Here is a 19,170-nt window from a genome sequence, read left to right on the forward strand (position 1 = left end):
GATTAGTCAGTTTGTTTCTGCCCCTCGCTCTACATATTGGGCTGCTTTGCTTCGGATTCTTCGTTATCTTCGCAATACTATCTTTCAGGGCTTGCTGTTCTCTTCTACTTCTTCCTTAGACTTGGTGGCTTATGCTGATGCTGATTGGGCTGGTGATGTTAATGATTGTAAATCTACTTCTGATTTCTGTATGTTTCTTGGCGATTCCCTAATTACTTGGAAAAGCAAGAAACAGACTGTTGTTGCCCGTTCTACTGCCGAAGCTGAGTATCGTGCTATGGCTCATGCTACTGCTGAAATTGTCTGGCTTCGTCAGCTCTTATCTGAGTTGGGCGTCCCTCAATCTTCCCCAACCTCTCTCTATTGTGACAACCGAAGTGCTATTCAAATTGCTCATAACACTGTCTTCCATGAACGGACAAAACATATTGAGATTGATTGTCACTTCGTTCGTCAGCATCTGCAGTCTGGCTTTATCTCGCTTCCTTTTGTCTCTTCGGCTCTGCAACTTGCTGACTTCTTCACTAAGACTCACACCACTGCTCGGTTTCGGTTTTTTCTTGACAAACTCTCAGTGTTTTCTGCTAAAACACCTTGAGTTTGAGCGGGGGTGTAAGAATATGTGTTCTCCTCGGATTAGGAATAAGTGTCCTATGTCTATTAGACTTCTATATATCTCAGTAATGTATTCATGTAGGGTTAGGAATTAGTGGTACTCTATATAAATGATGTATGTATTCTTTGTTCAAATTAATTCAAGACTAATATACAGTTTTATTCAGAAAACTTACAGTATTAGTTAATTGTAAATCTTTTCCTTTCTTGTATTGCCTTTTATGGCTATATATTCCTCCATATTGGAGAAGAATAAAATCATCTGCTCCATTCTAGTATGGTATCAGAGCGCTGATTCTAAAATTTTTCCTCTGTTTTTTCTCCAGCGATTTTTACCCTAACATATTAATTTTTCCTCTGTTTTTTCTCCAGTGATTTTTACCCTAACATATTATCCAATCAATTCCGATCTGGTTTGTAAAGTTTGCTGCTGCCACTGTTGCTGGAAACTGCTTTCCTGCCACTGCTGTGCAATCTTTCTATTGATTACTGCTATTCTTCTCATTCACTCTCAACATGGGCAATGAAAAATCCGTTGCTATCCCTTCTCCGGCTACTATGTCTGTGCAACGGGGAAAAAAATGTCTCTACAAATCACCCCAGACAAATTGGATGGCTCAAATTACTCCACGTGGTCTCAGAGTGTGGAGATGTATATCACGGGAATAGGAAAAGTGCAGTATTTAACTGGAAAAAAAAACCTAAACCTGATGAAACAGATGCTACTTACTCTACCTGTTTCGAGGATTATGCCATGGTTAAATCTTGGCTTCTTAATTCAATGACCTCTAACGTTAGGGCTGTGTTTCTTCGTCTCCCTACTGCTCGTGATGTTTGGATGCGATTGCCCAAACCTATTTTGTTGGCAAGGATGCTTCACAAACGTATGAACTCCGATGTCAGACTCATAAGACATGCCAGAATGGTAAGTCTGTGGCTGATTACTATGGTGCTCTTCAACTTATTTGGCAAGAATTGGACTACCATCGTCCAAGTGCAATGAAGTGTGCCATAGATGCTACCACCCAAAAAAAGGAGATTGATGAGGATCGTTTATATGATTTTTTGGCCGGTCGTGATCTTAGTTTGGACCAGGTTCAGAGTCAAGTCTTGGCTCAAGACCCTCTTCCCAGTGTCCGTAATGCTGTTGCTTTTGTACGCCGTGAAGAGCTTTGTTAGACTGCTATGATGGCTGGAAAATTTCATGATGGATCTGCTATGGTGGTTGGGGCTTCTGCTAAGTCTCTGCCGATAGGCTCAAATATGACTTCTAGTAATTCTCAATCTCCATCAGTATTTTTTAGGTCAAAAAATTCTGGCAATTGGAAGTGCACCTACTATAACAGTACCAGTCATGTACGAGAAACATGTTTTAAATTGAATGGGTATCCAAAGTGGTTTGTTTAGAAGAAGGGAACTAAAAAAAAGGAGCAAGCATGGACCTTAGGCTCATCACACCTCTATAGACTCAGGCTTCTGTCCCTTCTCCAATAGATCATGTGAGAATATTATGTAAATAAATTAGATTGATTGTAAGAATATAGGTTTATTCTTATTTCCTTTTTTAGATTAGGTCTATATAACTCGGTTGTACTCATTGTATTATACACAATTGAATATACATAAATCATTCAGAAAACTTACATGGTATCAGAGCCAAATGCGAAACCCTAGCAAAAATCATAACTGGTTCTCTGGTTCTGAGCGTTAGTTCAGTCAAGCCCTCTGATTCTGTTTTTTAGCTTTGGTCGAAGCTCATCAAAGCCTTTCGGTGATCTTTGAAGTCACATTTCTCGCCAGAATCTCGACTTCGTTTGTCGTTAGAGTTGCGACATCAGTTTAGTCACCTCCATGGTTCGACTTTGTCTGTCGCTGGAATAGAATCGCAACCCACCACATCAGGATCTCTCTCTGTGGTTCAGTTCTTCATTGAGTTCGTCGTCTGCTCCTTCGATTCGTGACCCCGCTAGTTCGATTCATAACCCATCTTATTTGAATCGCGACCCATTCGACCCATCAGCTGCATCATCGTAAACCATTGGCGCCACTCCTCACCTTCGATTCACAACCCTCTCTGGTTCGCCTGCTTCGCTTGGTCTTTTGGTTCGAACTTCTTTGGTTCGTCGATCACTTTGTTTCTCTCCCTCTTCAGATTCTGGTTCGGTGAATTCTTCTCTCTCTGTGGTCCTACTTTGACTCAGGTTTTGTTTTGGGTATATTATGGTCGGTTGACCCATCAACTTTGCTTTGGGTTTATTACTTATTGCCTATAAACTTTCTATCTATTACACTGTGACCCATCTGGTTCTAGTTTTTAATTATTACAGTTTGCCCCATCAATTTATTATTTTACATTTAGCCCAATTGGTTCTCTGCTTTTGGTTCATTACAATGACAGATGATAAGATTGCTATGCTCGAAAATAGGTCACTGGCTTCAGATGAGTGTGCCTTCTACCATCAAAGGGATCATTGGAAGTATCACTGACTCGAGAAGGGATGTCTACTTGCCTCGTCTTCTCAGTAATCTCAGACCCAGTTTTGCCCTTCTCACCAAGTAATTTGCTGACTTCCACCGCTTATACTGCATCCACTCCGATTCTTAATTCTGACTTGGCTTCCTTGAATGCTCAAATTGCTCAGCTTCAGTATATATTGTCTACCTTCTAGCCCTCCCCGTCCACCTCAATTGTTTCATCTCTTCATTCAAGTTTGCTTGGATATTCTTCAGGTATCTCTTCGTCTGTCTAGATTTTTGACTCTGGTGCCTCTTATTATATGACTCCTCATCTCTCCTTACTCCAAAATTGTACTCCTCCATTTCCTATTACTGTCAATGCTGCTAATAGGTCTAGTATGTCTGTTATATCTGTTAGGTCTATCCTGCCATCTGCTATGTCTGCTATCTCTATTCCATCTGTCTTGTATGTCCCTCAGTTATCTATCAGTTTATTATCCATCAGTCAGTTTGATGCCTTCGGTTTTGATGTTATCTTTTCTTCTTCTATCTGTTCTGTGCAGGATTGAATGTCCAAGCAATAAATTGGAACGGGCCGTAGAATGAGAGACATCTATATGGTGGAGAGGTTACATCTGGTTATAATTATCTCTCCAACTACCTTTTCCTCTTTTTAATTAGATTCTCTATCAAGTCCTTTCTATTTGTGGCATTCTAGATTAGAGCATTTGTCCGCTAACCGCCTACGGTCTTTAGCTCAGTCAAGTATATTGGATAAAGTTTCTCCTAGTCAACTTAACGAGTGTCAGGAGTGTAAACTTGCCAAAATAACAGCCTTGCCTTTTCTGTAAAAGTACTACTATATCTGATATACTGTTTTCTTTAGTTCATACTGATGTCTAGTGTCCTTCTGTTCTCACTAAAAGGAGTTCTGCATACTATGTGTCATTTGTTGATGACTGCACTCGTTACACTTGGGTTTGTTTTATGACTCATAAGTCTGACTTCTACCAGATATACCGTACTTTTCAGTCTATGATCACTACACAGTTTGGATCTACTATTAAATTGTTATGGTCTGACTTGGGTGGGAAATATTTTAAAACTGAGTTTGTGAGTATTTGACCAATTTGGGTGTACCTCAGTCTTCTCCGACCTCTCCTTACTATGACAATCGCAGTGCTATTCAGATTGCCCATAACATTGTCTTCCATGAGTGGACAAAGCACATTGAGATTGATTGTCATTTTGTTCGTCAGCATTTGCAGTCTGGTTCCATCTCGCTTCCTTTCATCTCTTCGGCACTTCAACTTGCTGACTTCTTTACCAAGACTCACACCACTGCTCATTTTTAGTTCCTTCTTGGCAAACTCTCAATGTTTTCTGCCAAAACACCTCGAGTTGAGTTTGAGTGGGAGTGTGAGAATATTATGCTAATTATGTAAATATATTAGATTGATTGTGTGAATATTAGATTGATTGTAAGAATATAGGTTTATTCTTATTTCTTTTTTTAGATTAGGTCTATATAACTCGGTTGTACTCTTTGTATTATACACAATTGAATATATAGAAATCATTCAGAAAACTTACAGATCAATCCACTCAATAGGTTTCTCTGGCTAAGTACCACTCTTGTTCCTTGTGTTAAACCTTAGATCATAGATTCAGGGGCTTCAGATCATATGACCAATGACTCAAAACAATTTGCTTCCTATACCACTTCTCCTAGAAATACTGTTGAAGTTGCTAATGGTCTTTTTACCCCAGTTCTCGAGGCCAGTTCTATTCCTTTATCATATTCTCTGTCTCTTTCAACAGTTCTACATGTTCCTAATCTCTCTAATAATTTATTGTCTATCAACTAGATTACAACGCAACCTAAATGTTGTGTAACCTTCTTCTCCACTAATTGTCTTTTTAAGGATATTCTTGTGAAAAAGACGATTGGTTTTGGTAGAGAAAGTGGGGGGCTTGTATTACTTGGACTTGAAAGAATCACGTGCTTTAGAGGCTATCCATTTGCATCAAGTGGGGACCAAAGCATCTAAGGCTCAGGAGAAGATCTGGTTATGGCATAGGACATTGGGACATCCACCGTTTTAGTATTTGCAACATCTATTTCCGTCGTCGTTTTCTAAAGTCAATGTTTCTAATTTTCAGTGTGAATCTTGTGTTTATGCAAAAAATCATCGTGTTTCTTTTCCTTTAAGTTTCAATAAAAGTGACGTTCCTTTCTCTTTAATTCATACCGATGTACATCTACCCCTCAACAAAATGGTATAACCGAGCGTAAAAATCATTACCTCCTGGAAGTGGTTCGATCTTTATGCTTTGCTATGCATATCCCAAAACGGTTTTGGGGTGATGTCATCCTTACGGATGCATTTCTTATAAATCGTATGTCATCCCATGTCCTCCAGTTCAAAACACCTCTCCATACTTTATCTCAGTATCATTCTCTTCCTTCTCTTCTCAATATCCCACCAAAAGTTTTTGGGTGCGTCTGTTATATTCATGTTCATTAGCATCAACGTGGTAAGTTGGATCCTTGTGGCCTTAAGAGTTTTTTTGTGGGTTATTCTCCTACTCAGAAAGGGTATCGGTGTTATCATCCTCCTTCTGGAGAAGTGTATGTCTCTATGGATGTTACCTTCCTTGAACAGAAAGCTTATTTTTCAGGGGGTGTTTCTGACACTTCTCTTCAGGGGGAGATTGGAAGTAAGAAAGAAGAGAAGTTTTCTTGGGATGGAATGACAATACCAACTGTGTCAAGATTGGAGATCACACCACCAATCACTTCATCTAAATTACCTGAAGAAAAGGAATTGAGAGTGTATGCGAGAAGGAAGAAAAATCAAGAAAGTCAGGATCAAGAAGATATGCAAGTCAATCAGACAGACCCTACTCTTGAACAACCAGACCAATCGGCTACTTCTCCTGAGAATATCTATGAGAATCATCCTGACCCTGAGGTAATTCCTAAACTTTCTTCCCCTGTTGATACTCGAATAGAATGCAGTGTTTCTATAGCTTCTATTGATCCAGTTGATGATTCAGAGTACCTATTGCTTTGAAGAGACAATCACGTACTTGTCAAAGTATAAATATCCTATTTCGAACTATATATCATCTCATCGTTTGTATGATTCCTATATAGCTTTTGCAAACCATTTGTATTCTGTATCCACCCTTAATAATTTACAAGATGCTCTTGGTAATCCAAAGTGGCAAAATGCTATGGTTGAGGAAATGGAAGCACTTCAAAAGAATTCTACTTGGAATTTGGTTTAACTACCTAAAGGTAAGAAGATTGTGGGTAGCAATTGGGTTTTCACAGTGAAACATAAAGCGGATGGATCTGTGGAAAGGTATAAGGCTTGGTTGGTGGCCAAGGGTTGTACACAAACCTATGGAATTGACTATTAGGAGACTTTTGCACCTATGGCCAAGATTAATACTATCTAGGTACTTTTTTTCTTTAGCTATAAATCTAGATTGGCCCTTGCAACAATTTGATGTGAAGAATGCTTTTTTTGCATGGAGAATTGGAGGAAGAAGTATATATGGACCTTCCTCCTGGGTTTACTATGGCCTCCGATGTTGGGAAGGTTTGTAGGTTGAACAAATCTTTATATGGGCTGAAACAATCCCCACGAGCATAGTTTGGCAAGTTCAGTCAACCCATGAAGAATTATGGGTTCAAACAAAGTCAAACTAATCATACTCTATTCCTCAAATGTGATAGAGGTAAACTTACAGCTTTGATTGTATATGTTGATGATATGGTAGTTATAGATAATTGTAGAAATTTAATGTATAAAGAGAAATAAAGAATTGTATTATTGATTCATGTATTGATGTCTATTACAATGATTCATGATTCCTATATATAGAAGAGGGTGAGTGTGTAGTAGGTAAGGAGTAGGTGAAGTGGAGGTGGTAGTGGTGTAGTGGGTTAGGTTTAGTGGAGTAGGTGAGGTGGTAGTGGTGTAGTGGGTTAGGTTTAGTGGAGTAGGTTTAAGTGGGTGAAGTAGGTGGAGAGTAGGTGGATTTTAACAGCCCCCCGCAAACTCAAGGGGGATAGGAACTAACCAACTTGAGTTTGGAGAGAGTAACAAAACAAGAAAATACATAAAAATAAAAGAGGATAGGTGACACTGTATGGTCGTGTCAGACCATTGGTGAAGACACTGGATGATGGTGTCATAACGTTGTAGAGGACACTGTATGGGGGTGTCATAACCATGTAGAGGACACTGTATGGTGGTGTCATAACAGTGTAGAGGACACTGGATGGCGGTGTCAGACCGATGTAGAAGACAGTTTATGGGGTCATGTCGGACCGTTGTAGCAGACAATGTTGTGACAGTTGTTGTGACAGTTTACAGAGTCTTGCTGGACCCTTGTAGAAACTAACCGGAATCAATGTCGGGACAGTTTACAGAGTCTTGTCGGACCCTTGTAGAAACTAACCGGAATCAATGTCGGGACAGTTTACAGAGTCTTGTCGGACCCATAAAGGAGCTAACCGGAATCAATGTCGGGACAGTTTACAGAGTCTTGTCGGACCCATGAAGGAGCTAACCGGAATCAATGTCGGGACAGTTTACAGAGTCTTGTCGGACCCTTAAAAAGTCGCACCCTCAAAAGGTGTGCCCAATCTTTCAAAAGGCGTGCCATCAAAAGGCGTGCCCAATCCATAAAAAGACGTGCCATCAAAAGTTGCGCCCTCAAAAGGCGCGCCCACTTCATCAAACGTCGTGCCCGACAGAAAGCGTCGAGCCATCAAAAGGTGAGCCGGAGACGCGGCAAGGCACGTGAGCGACAGAGCGGCGTGTCGGCCGCGTCGTCAGTGTCAATATAAACCAATGCAGAGACGGAGGAAACCAAACCAGACTGAAACCTCTGAACTTGTTATTCTGAAACAATCTGTAAATACTCTGTATCCAATCCTTCTCGGAAACACTCAGCAACCCAAAAAACATGGCCTCTTCTTCCCGTTCAGCTACCCAGAATATGGCCTCTTCATCCCGTGGTCTACTCACTCTCTTTCCCGACCTCAATGAGTCAACAAGAGAGAGAACTGGTGCGGTGGCCAGTGAACCTCAACCAAACACCTCTGTGTTTGCTCCGTTGAACTTTCCGATGCGGTCGGTGGAGCAAAAAATGGCGGTGCAAACTGATATTGAGGCCAATCAGTATACTCTGAAGTCATGTGTGGAAACCATGACTGCGGTCACAAACTTGTCGCACCGGCTGCAGAGCAGGACAAATGAGGTGCAACAGTTAAACTCCCAGCTGGCTCTGCTCCAACGCATGTATAAGGATGCGCGAGCAGAGATAAGTGTGCTAAAGGCAGAAAACAAGGAGCTGAAGCGGAAGGCCACCGTTATGTTCCGATTTGGAGGGCCGCCATATGCTGTTGTGGAGGATAAAATAAAAGAAAAAAAGGTGAGAAATGTGATGATTTCTGTCCCTTCGCACAAAAACAGTACCACTAAAAGATGTTGTGGCTGCAAAGCCTGAAAAACTCAATGCATCAGTGGTTGATGGCGGAGACAATTGGAGTGTGGGACAAAGACAGCTTCTGTGCTTGGGGAGAGTCATGCTAAAACACAGCAAGATTCTATTTATGGACGAAGCAACGGCTTCTGTCGACTCCCAGACCGATGTTGTCATTCAGAAAACCATTCGCGAGGACTTTGTGTCGTTTACAATAATCAGCATAGCTCACAGAATACCCACAGTTATGGACTGTGACAAAGTGATGGTTATGGATGCTGGATGGGCAAGGGAATATGAAGCCCCATCTCAGTTGCTCGAGAGGCCTTCGTTATTAGCCCAGCAATACTCAGATTACTATGCATTTAGAGGCCATGAGGTGTACCAAACACCATTCAAGGAGGGGAAGAAAAGAGGGTCTGAGAAGCTTGATCAGAAGCAGGTTGTCCATAGGAAGTCCATTGATGCATTTGGACAGAGGACTTCACAGTATAGAGGTGTCACAAGGCATAGATGGACCGGTAGATATGAAGCCCATCTATGGGACAACAGTTGTAAGAAAGTTGGAAGAGGCAGGAAAGTGAAGGTATGTGTACAAAATTCCAGCGGGCAGCGGAGGCAAGGTTGCCGGCCGGCTGCCCGCCGGTGAGAAAACAAAATACGGGCCTAAATCTTATGGCTCTGATACCATGTAGAAATTTAATGTATAAAGAGAAATAAAGAATTGTATTATTGATTCATGTATTGATGTCTATTACAATGATTCATGATTCCTATATATAGAAGAGGGTGAGTGTGTAGTAGGTAAGGAGTAGGTGAAGTGGAGGTGGTAGTGGTGTAGTGGGTTAGGTTTAGTGGAGTAGGTGAGGTGGTAGTGGTGTAGTGGGTTAGGTTTAGTGGAGTAGGTTTAAGTGGGTGAAGTAGGTGGAGAGTAGGTGGATTTTAACAATAATGATGAAGAAGGAATAAGAAGGCTGTGAGATTATCTTGCAAAAGAGTTTGAGATGAAGGACCTTGGTGCCCTATGTTATTTTTTGGGCATTGAAGTTGCTCGATCTAGTATTTTTCTGTCTCAAAAGAAAGTATATTTTGGACCTATTGACTGAAACCAGGATGCTAGCCCGCCAACCTATTCATACTCCAATTAAGAAAAATCACAGATTGGGGAATGATAGTGCTGACCAGGTTCCAACTAACAAAGAGAAATACCAAAGGTTAGTTGGGAGATTGATTTGCTTGACTCACACACGACCAGATTTGGCTTGTGCTGGAAGTGTGGTGAGTTAGTTTATGCATTCACCTAATGAAGCCCATATGGATGCAGTTCATCGGATCCTCAAATATTTGAAATCCGCACCTGGTAAGGGTTTAATGTTTTCTAAACATGGTCATCTAGATGTTAAGGGGTATACAGACGCTGATTGGGCGGGGTCAATTACTGATTGGAAGTCTACTTCTGGACACTTCACATGTGTTGGACGAAACTTAGTCACATGGCTTAGTAAAAAACAAAAAGTTGTGGCTAGGTCAAGTGCTAAGGCAGAATACAGGCCATGTCACATGGTGTTTGTGAGTTGTGTTTAAAGATCTTGATGGGAGAATTGAGTTTTAATCTTGATAAACCAATCAATCTAAGCTGTGACACAAGGCAGCTATTAGTATTGCCAATAATCCAATTCAACATGATCGTACTAAACATGTTGAAGTGGATAGACACTTCATCAAGGAGAAACTAACTAATGGGATTATCAGCATGCCTTTTGTGAAATCTGAATATCAATTAGCAGATATCTTGACAAAGGTAGCATCAAATCATGTCGGGTGTTATACTCCACACTTGTCAAGTTAGGTATCCGAGATATCTATACCCCAACTTGAGGGGAAGTGTTGACGTGTGTACAGCTAGGGATTACTTGACCTTTTTAGTTATTTATAGTAGCTGTTAATTATATTAGTGGTACTAGTTAATTGTAAATCTTTTCCTTTCCTATATTACCTTGTACGGGTATATATACATCCGTATTGGAGAAGAATAAAATCATCTGATCAATTCTAGCAAATCCAAATGTCTCTTATTTTAGACAAATTTACGACACTTGGGCATCTAATGCTCAGAGACACATAAAACACAATGCAAGTTTGAAAGTATTTAAAAACTATACAATATGGACTTAGACCCATACTGTGTTGTCTTGATTTATTTTATTTTAATATTATCTATTGTATAGGCCTGTCCACATTGTGCTTCTTGGGTGCTGAGGGTCAATTATCACTCCAAATATCTGATTTCAAAATTTGAGTACAGTTCATTGGATGGAACTAGATTTAACACAGTCATGGCGTGCATAAGGTCAATCAGGAAACTTGATGCCTATGTTATATGGACTACCATATAAGTATCGGGTGCTGGTGTATGTTCAAGTATTAGATCTTCCTAAACTTAAATATTTGGATATTGGGACATGTATCCAAAAGTTGGGTACAAGTACATAAGACACATCTAGAATATTTAAATATATCGTGTATTATATGATATTACGACATAAGATGTTGTAAATTGTTGAAAATATAATTGAAATTGTATGAGAAACGGGAAAAAAATAAGATTTCTATCTCTCATCCATGTCAGAAGCTATAAAGTTTTCTTGACTACCAAATATGAGTTTCTTTTTCTTCGAATATTGTAAACATTAAAGGATCCAAATGTCTAATTTAGGTCCGGGTGTCAAGCACATACCTCATACTCTTATCCCCGTCAAATTCTGTGGACACAAGTACAAGAGAAGGCAAATAAATATGGACACGGGCATGCAATACGATAATTTTAAGGAAATACAGGACACGACTGATGGGGGAGACATATTTATTATGTCATATATATGTATATTTCATTCAAAGATAATAAAAAATGCAACATAACACTAATTACCAAAGTTAAAAGGATTAACTTTAAGTTATTGTCTTGTCTTTGTTTATTAAGTTATTTCGTTCAAACTTTAAAATGTGTTTTGATGGACACGTGTATCCCCCAAGTCATGATTATGATTTGCTTCAACCTAAGAAGCATGGACACGGACACGTGACACGACATGAATACGACACGGACACGCCGACACGTTAATTTTAAAAAAATGCAGGACACGACACGTGGAGGACACGCATGAAATATATAATTTTATATATTTATTATATGTTATATATATGAATATATCATTCAAAGATAATAAAAAATGTAAAATAGCACCAATTCTTATAAATTTATATGGTTTTTGTTTTATTATTGTATCTTAAGTTGTTTTGTTTAAACTTATAATTAGTTTCACATATGTATAATCAATAGACACATGTGTTTAAACAATTGACACGTGTGTCCTCCAAGTGTCCAAAGAGTGTCCGGGTCTTTAAAAATATTTAAAAAATAGGATACGTTTTGAAGAGTATCGAACACGTGTCCTAAGAGTGTCCAAAGAGTGTCGGTGTCCGACACGGACATGACACGGATACGTCACCTTCTTAGAAGTGTCCGTGCTTCTTAGGCTTCAACCATCTAATCACTTTTTTTCCATAAGCTTGGCCTTCTTTTTCTTCTTCTTTTTGTTTTGTTTTTTTTTTTTTTTTAAATTTATTTTATTTTATTGGTTTTCTTTATCTTTTTTGTCTAAAGCTACATAGACTTCCAAAATACACTTTGGACAAAAAAGATAAAGAAAATCAACAAAATAAAATAAACAAAAAAAAAGGAGAAGAAAAAGAAGGCCAAGCTTATGAAAAAAAAGTGATCAGATGGTTGAAGCAAATCATAAAAAAGAATAAGAAAATGTTTCTCCAAAGTTCCTTCCACTCCCAATTTTGCAGTCCTATTTTGCTTCATTGCTTGTCTTCTCTTTTATGCAAATGGAAAGGGGCAATTTTTTTTAAAATAAAAAATTAAGTGGGTAAAATAAAAATGAAATGAAGATAAAAAAAAAAAAAAAAAATACAACAGTGAATATATAAAACTATGTTACCCTCAGGGGTTTGAAATGACATTAAATAATTTCAGCTAAATAATTAAATAAAATTAACAAATTGAGATCACCTTGAAGATTGACAATACAAAAAATAAACAAAAAACTCAAATTAAAATACCTATTTGGGATCTCCAAGTATAGATATTCTATGGATTCTCCCCTCCCCTCCCCTCCCCTCTTAGCCTCCTCCACTATGGGGTCTCCTCACACAGAACACCCATGGAACATTCTTCTCTGCCTTATGGCTTTTTCTTCTGACCCGCTTCCCTCTTTGTCTTCTAGAAACGGTGGTGGTCTAGTGAGGATCATAATGAATACTGGAAGTTAGATGTGAAGGCAAGGTAGGGTAGGGTAGGTTAAGAGGTTAGGGTTTAGCAAAGATGAAGAAGAAGAAGAAGAAGAAGAAGAAGAAGAAGAGGAAATTGAGAAAGAAGGCAGGGCAGTGTAGGGATTATTGGGAGATGATGAGAGCAAGCGTTGTTTCAAAATTTGAAATTAGAGACTTAAGGGAACCATACAGTTCAAACAATCTCAGCCAAACAAATAATCTCTACCGTTCATTTTAACACCAAACAATCTCAGCCTTCCAGACAAAATATGAGTGATCAATCTCAGCCATCCAAAATTTGCCAGCTAGGACAAATGTCTACTCAAGTTTCAAAACCACCCTTCCCTTGTCTTGACCACTCCTTACTTGTGTGTATGTATATGCTAGGTGCATGGGCATCATGCATTGCACGAAAAATCGTCCCCATGAGTTGATGTAGTATGTAATTTGAAATAATGCAATTGTAAACTTTGTGAAATTCATAATATAGATCAAAATGAATAAATAAAACAGGTGCTACACAAAATAGAAATGCAGAATTCACTTTCATTTGATAACAACAGCATATCAATGGAAGTATTTTTCCATTCCATGAGCAAAATATCAATCTATCTTCTATCTATCTATACTATTACAAGGTGAAGGCGTCTGGTCGTGTTGACACAAATGTGTGTCATATTTTGGGTTTTCCCAAAATACCCCTATATTTTGAGTTTTTGTAAAAATTATGCAAAGGCGGGCCTTGAACCCATGACCATGGGTTTAATAATGAAGGCTTTTATCACGTGAGCAACACAAACTATAAGTGCATTTTTCTTTGTCATTATTCTTAAAATGTTATTTTTTTTTCGAGTTGCACATGCATCGCATGTGTCCGCTAGTATATCTTATGCTTCCACATGAGAATGCAATAAAGCACAGAGACTTGCTACACCCATCAATTCATTTGCATTCGGACACTTTTCCTCTATTGCATGAGTAGGATTAAACAGGAAACGGCTTCCAATTAATATAAAAAGTTAAGAAGCTAGGGTATCAAAGGATTTGGGCAGGCGTGGCTGATCAAAAAGAGGATTTGGGCATGCAGATCTATCTTATCTGTTTCGTTTAGGCTCCAAACCTTTTAGTTGAAATGCTTCACCACAAGTTCAAGAAATTGAGGTTTTAGTTCAAATAATAAAATTTATAAATCTGAATGGGATGCTGCTAATTACAAATCCAACTTAAATAATGTAAATAAGATTCTTCAACATGCCATGATTGCAATAAAAACATTCCAAAGAGCCAGGAGATTGAGTAAAAAGTTTCCCTTGTTGACTTACACTTCAAAGTTGTAGCAACAATTCACTATAGTAAAAGGGTTATTTAGGCAGGTTTGAATGGTTTTGGATTAAGACCTACACAAAAGTTTGAATTGATCAATGATCTAGACTCCCATTTCCCTAAATTCCGGACTTTTGTGAACTCCAAGGAAATCACTAGGAATACATGATAACGTGTTTTCAGTTAAACTTTCCAAAACAAGGTTCAATTGTTCACTCTAGGGAATAAAAAAGAAAAGAAAGAGAGAGAGAGACAGAGAGAGAGAGAGAGGGAAATTACAAATCAGTGTAGAAGACGAAAAATAATTACATAGACATGGGGGTTGCATATATGGCAAAATGAAGTGTAGAGTAAGAGAATAACTAGTACCTGGCATCGCACATCAATTTGGGTGTTCTCATCCAAATCAATTTTGGTGGGTTTACCTGACATCAATCTATGTCCTATAGTTCCAGCCACACAATACCTGGGAAAGCAAGTTAAAACAAAAATTAGGATAACTGAAATTTCCAAATTAGCAATTTACTATTCCAAATTGTATTCTTGAAAGCTTTATGCTCTTATTAAGGTGCTAGAGCATATTGTTCAACATAAACCAAGGAGTAATTTAAACGGAATTGAGGTTTCTAAAATATATTCATTGTTCTTTGTTCATATATTTCAGCATTGTCGATTGGAATGTCAGCATCATATTGATATTATACTTTTAAAGTACATTTCTCACCAAAAACCCAAGCAAGGTGATGGTGCTTGCAGATTTTTAATCAGCAGGATGCTGGCATATTTTTTCTATATACCATCTTGAAGGCATGGATATAAGTTGATAATAAAGGGATGATTGCACGAACTTTTGTTTCAGATTTTCCATTTATGGCAATTGTGAGGGGCAGGCCATTCTACCAATTTGATAAGAAAATAAGCTTTTGCACAAATATTGAAGAAGAGGTATATATCGAATAATTTTAATGTAATCCTAGGAAGCATGGATACTTCAAATAGGTTGAAGTATCTGTATCCAATATACATGTGGATCTCTATATACAATATGTATCATCAATATTATTTAATTAAAAGAAACATTTTATAGCAAGCAGATACTTATCCTCAATAAAACATTAATAAAATAACATTGATTGTCATGCTCAGGAAGGACACAGTTTGTGTTGTTACACATAAAAATGCATGTGTGAGAGAGAAATACGAAGGGCAGCAAGAGAGAGAGTTTATCTAGTCACGTGAAGGGGCTATTCGGATGCATTTGTTTCTTTTGGCCGTATGTGTCAATCTAAGAAGCACAAAGACTACTAAGGTGGTGTGTCCATATCGGACACCGATACTCATTGGACACTTCCCGATACATGTTAGACACATGTCCAAACAAGTTTTATCATTTTTTTAATTTTTCATTCGGACACACTTCGAACACTAGGAAAATTAGGGGTGGGCGTCGTGTCGTGTTGGGTCAAGTTCGTGTCGTGTTATCTCAGGTTTGTGTCAGAATTACCTCAACACGAACCCGACCAATATATTATTTCGTGTTATCGTGTTGTGTCATTTTCGATCTGTGTCCGGTTCATGTCGTGTTAACATGTCATGTCAAAAAATTTCACTATTAACTAAAAATATCAACTGTATGAAAAAAAATTTAAAATTTCTTCACAACTTAAGTTTAATGAAACTAATCTCTATTAAATGAAATTATTTACAAAAATATTTGATTTCAACTTAATTTTATTTACTTACTTTATAAAAATCCTATTTTATTATTATATTTTTTACTACATTAACTCAAATAATAGGTAAAAAATACATAAAGTTCAATTAAAAGCAAAAACAAAACCTATATTAAACTTAAAATCATATTTTACATGCTTTTTAATAAATTGGATGTAATTACATAAGAGATTAAAAATATCAAGATACTCTTTAGTGGAAATAATATTAAAATGTATAATTCATTATACGGATTATCGGTGTCAATTTTGTGTTACACAAATTTGACACTAACCCGACGTGTTTAATATTCGAATTATCAGGTCGTGTCATATACATGTTTGTGTCAGAAAATGGTCAACCCTAACCCGCTAATTTCGTGTACAGTTCAAGTCGTGTTATCGTATCGTGTCACAAATTCTCACCCTCAAGGGAAATATACATGTCCATTTCTTAGACACACACACGAAACATATTACAAGTTTCAACAAAATAAGTTAAGACCCATGATAAGAGAAAAATAATTTATATCTAATAATCCCTTTAAAATTTAACAATCACTATTATGTTGTATTTTTTTATTATCTTTGAATTGAGTGTTTATATATGAGATATATTAAATAAATATATAAAAGTATATAGCTTGCATATCTACCCAATTTCATGTCTTGCATTTTTTAAAAACTATCGTGTCGCAGGTCCATTGCTTCTTAGGTGTGATTTTTCAAGGCAGTTCATCTATTGCAATCATGATTGCTTTCCAGCTAGCCTTTCTATGAAGCCACGTGGTAATCATTTCAACTAAAATTTGACAAAAATCTAGACTTTTTTTACTACAAACTATATATGGGTTATTTTGAGTAACTCACAGTTGGATAAGGTAGGAACTATTTTACAATTTTGCCCCTAAAAGTATGGCACATACTGCTCAATTGCACAACTTCCTTCTAACCAACGGTATTGATTGGGCCAGGCTGAAAATTAAAAATTCCAGGTTAAAATTGAGTCGTCAAAACCACACAAGAAAATACAAGGACTATCGGTATTATTTGTCCAAATTAAAATTTCAATAATTAAAATTTGAAAATTTCTAGATAAATCAACGAAGATAGATAGAAGCAACGATGAGTGAGTGCTATAGGATCATGGTTAATGGAAACGTTATGGTAAAGGGAAGACCAAGACTGATATGGGATAGTTTACTAAAGAAATAAATGCTTTTACTTAATTTCTATAGGATGGCCCTTTCCATGGCCGTTGATAGAGCATGATGGAGAAAAGGATTCATGCAGATGACCTCAATTAACTAGGGAGATTGCTTTGGTTTAAAATTTCTAGATAAAGGTTAATTGATCATTTATTAAAATAAAAAAATAAATAAATAAACTACGAGCTTGTTTTAGAAGTGCTACCGTAGCACACTTTTTTTTCTTTTTCTTTTTTGGGTCGCATCACCTCTTTACTTTTCTGCACAACTTTACGTAAAAAGTCAAAAAGTATACTTATTTAGCACTTCCCAAACAACCGCTACATTTCACTAAGCATATTCAACATTTAGCACTGATGCAAGTCTCTCTAACTTAAAATAAAACCCATTATAAGTTAACATTCAAATTTAAGTGGTATACAATTATATTGTTTGAATAGTTATTTTCTATTTTTATTGTTCTTCTGTTAACATTTACTTAAGTTGAGGGTAAGATGGTCATATCGTTTTGTTAGAGTTTGTATATATATTTTGCTGATGTAGAGTTAAAATTGATTCATCGCCAAGGTTTAAAAAGCGGCCGCAACCGTTACGTAACGGTTTTGGCGGTTACCGCCACCCGTTACGGCCGCTTTTGCAGTGTGAATGAGATTCACAGGTGTGTCGGTCGTAGCGGCTACCGTAGCAGTCGTAACGGTGTCGTAACAGCCGTAACGGCCTGTTACGCACCGTTACGTAACGGTTCCAAACTGTTTCTTTCAAAAAAACACACAAAAAAAAGCTGAAAATGGGGGAAAAGGGATGGAGAGAAGAGGGAAGATAAAGAGAGAAAATGGAGGAGCAAGAGATAGAGAGAGAGAAAAGGGAAGATGAAGAACATGTTATTGATTTGTTGAAACTGTAAGACCTATGCTATTCTATTCAGCTGCTATCACTAAACCATTTTGTTTGTGTGTGTCTATCTATGTATTGTTTGAAAATAATAATAATAATAATAATAATAATAATAATAAGTGTGGTCATTATCTATTTGGCTTGGTAAAAATACGTATATATATATTTAGACTCTTATTTATTCTCTTACTTTTGTCATTATTTATCTTATATATAATAGTTAGTGATTGATTTTTTGTATAATATAAAGTCATTAATTATTAAAATAAAATGTAAAAAACTCAGTTTATAGTGATTTAAAAATATGAAATATATTGAATCATATTTAAAAATTTACAAAAATTGATCAATACTTATTTTTAACCCAATAAATATGATCATGGAAAAAAAATATGCATATCGGTAAGTTTTTTTCATATTGTGCGAAAAATAAAAAAATTCACGATTCCGGTTACCGCAACCGTTACACTACGGCCTTTACACCCCGCAACCGCAACCGCGTCACCGCCATCGTTACGGCGACCGCAACCGCTTTTCAGAACCTTGTTCATCGCAGATATATAAAATTTCTCTCTTCTCTTATTTCTTCTTCTTCCCCTTAAATCATAACCTTAAATTTCTTCATTATACATTCTAACTTGATATCAGAGCAATCTATTCTTCATTAGAAGGTGTTCTACAAATTCTAGAGCTTGATTGGAATTGACCGGGACATGTTGATGTCATCATCAGTACGATGACGTCAGCATGACATTAGCATTGTACGGATGGATCCTCCACCCCTAGGTTTGAAATTGTCTCGTGAGATTTATGGTGATCTTTGTGGAATTTTTTGATCATCCCTGATGTGAGTTTTCTATTTTTAAATGTTTTTCATGATTTTAGATGCATTCTTTTTAATTTGGATTTGGGCTGTGTTTGCTGTTTTTTCTTGTTGGAACCCAATCCTTAGGAGCCGAAAATCCTCTTTCTAGTGGTTGTTGCTATCAATTTGTTGTTTTGCTGCAGTTAGGTTGATATTTGGGTCGTTTTTGGCTCAATCTGTATCAGCAGACCTGTGTTTCTGGCTCTATCTCTTGGAATTTATCATATAGAGGCTGAAATCTGTCTAACAAGTG

At 37.3% G+C, this 19,170-nt stretch overlaps 1 protein-coding gene across 7 annotated transcripts in view; it reads right to left on the reverse strand.

The window, feature by feature from the left end:
- CPSF73-II (cleavage and polyadenylation specificity factor 73 kDa subunit-II) overlaps positions 1-19,170 on the reverse strand; it is a 72,993-nt gene that overhangs the window by 13,897 nt on the left and 39,926 nt on the right. For all 7 annotated transcript variants that reach the window (XM_082893904.1, XM_028258228.2, XM_082893901.1 and 4 more), the window contains one exon: positions 14,608-14,704. In XM_082893904.1, coding sequence (XP_082750030.1) covers positions 14,608-14,704 — 97 coding nt within the window. The remainder of the gene's footprint in view (positions 1-14,607; positions 14,705-19,170) is intronic.

Source organism: Camellia sinensis, chromosome 11 (genome assembly GCF_055761805.1).
Source record: "Camellia sinensis isolate YWXY chromosome 11, ASM5576180v1, whole genome shotgun sequence".
Taxonomy (NCBI): Eukaryota; Viridiplantae; Streptophyta; class Magnoliopsida; order Ericales; family Theaceae; genus Camellia; species Camellia sinensis.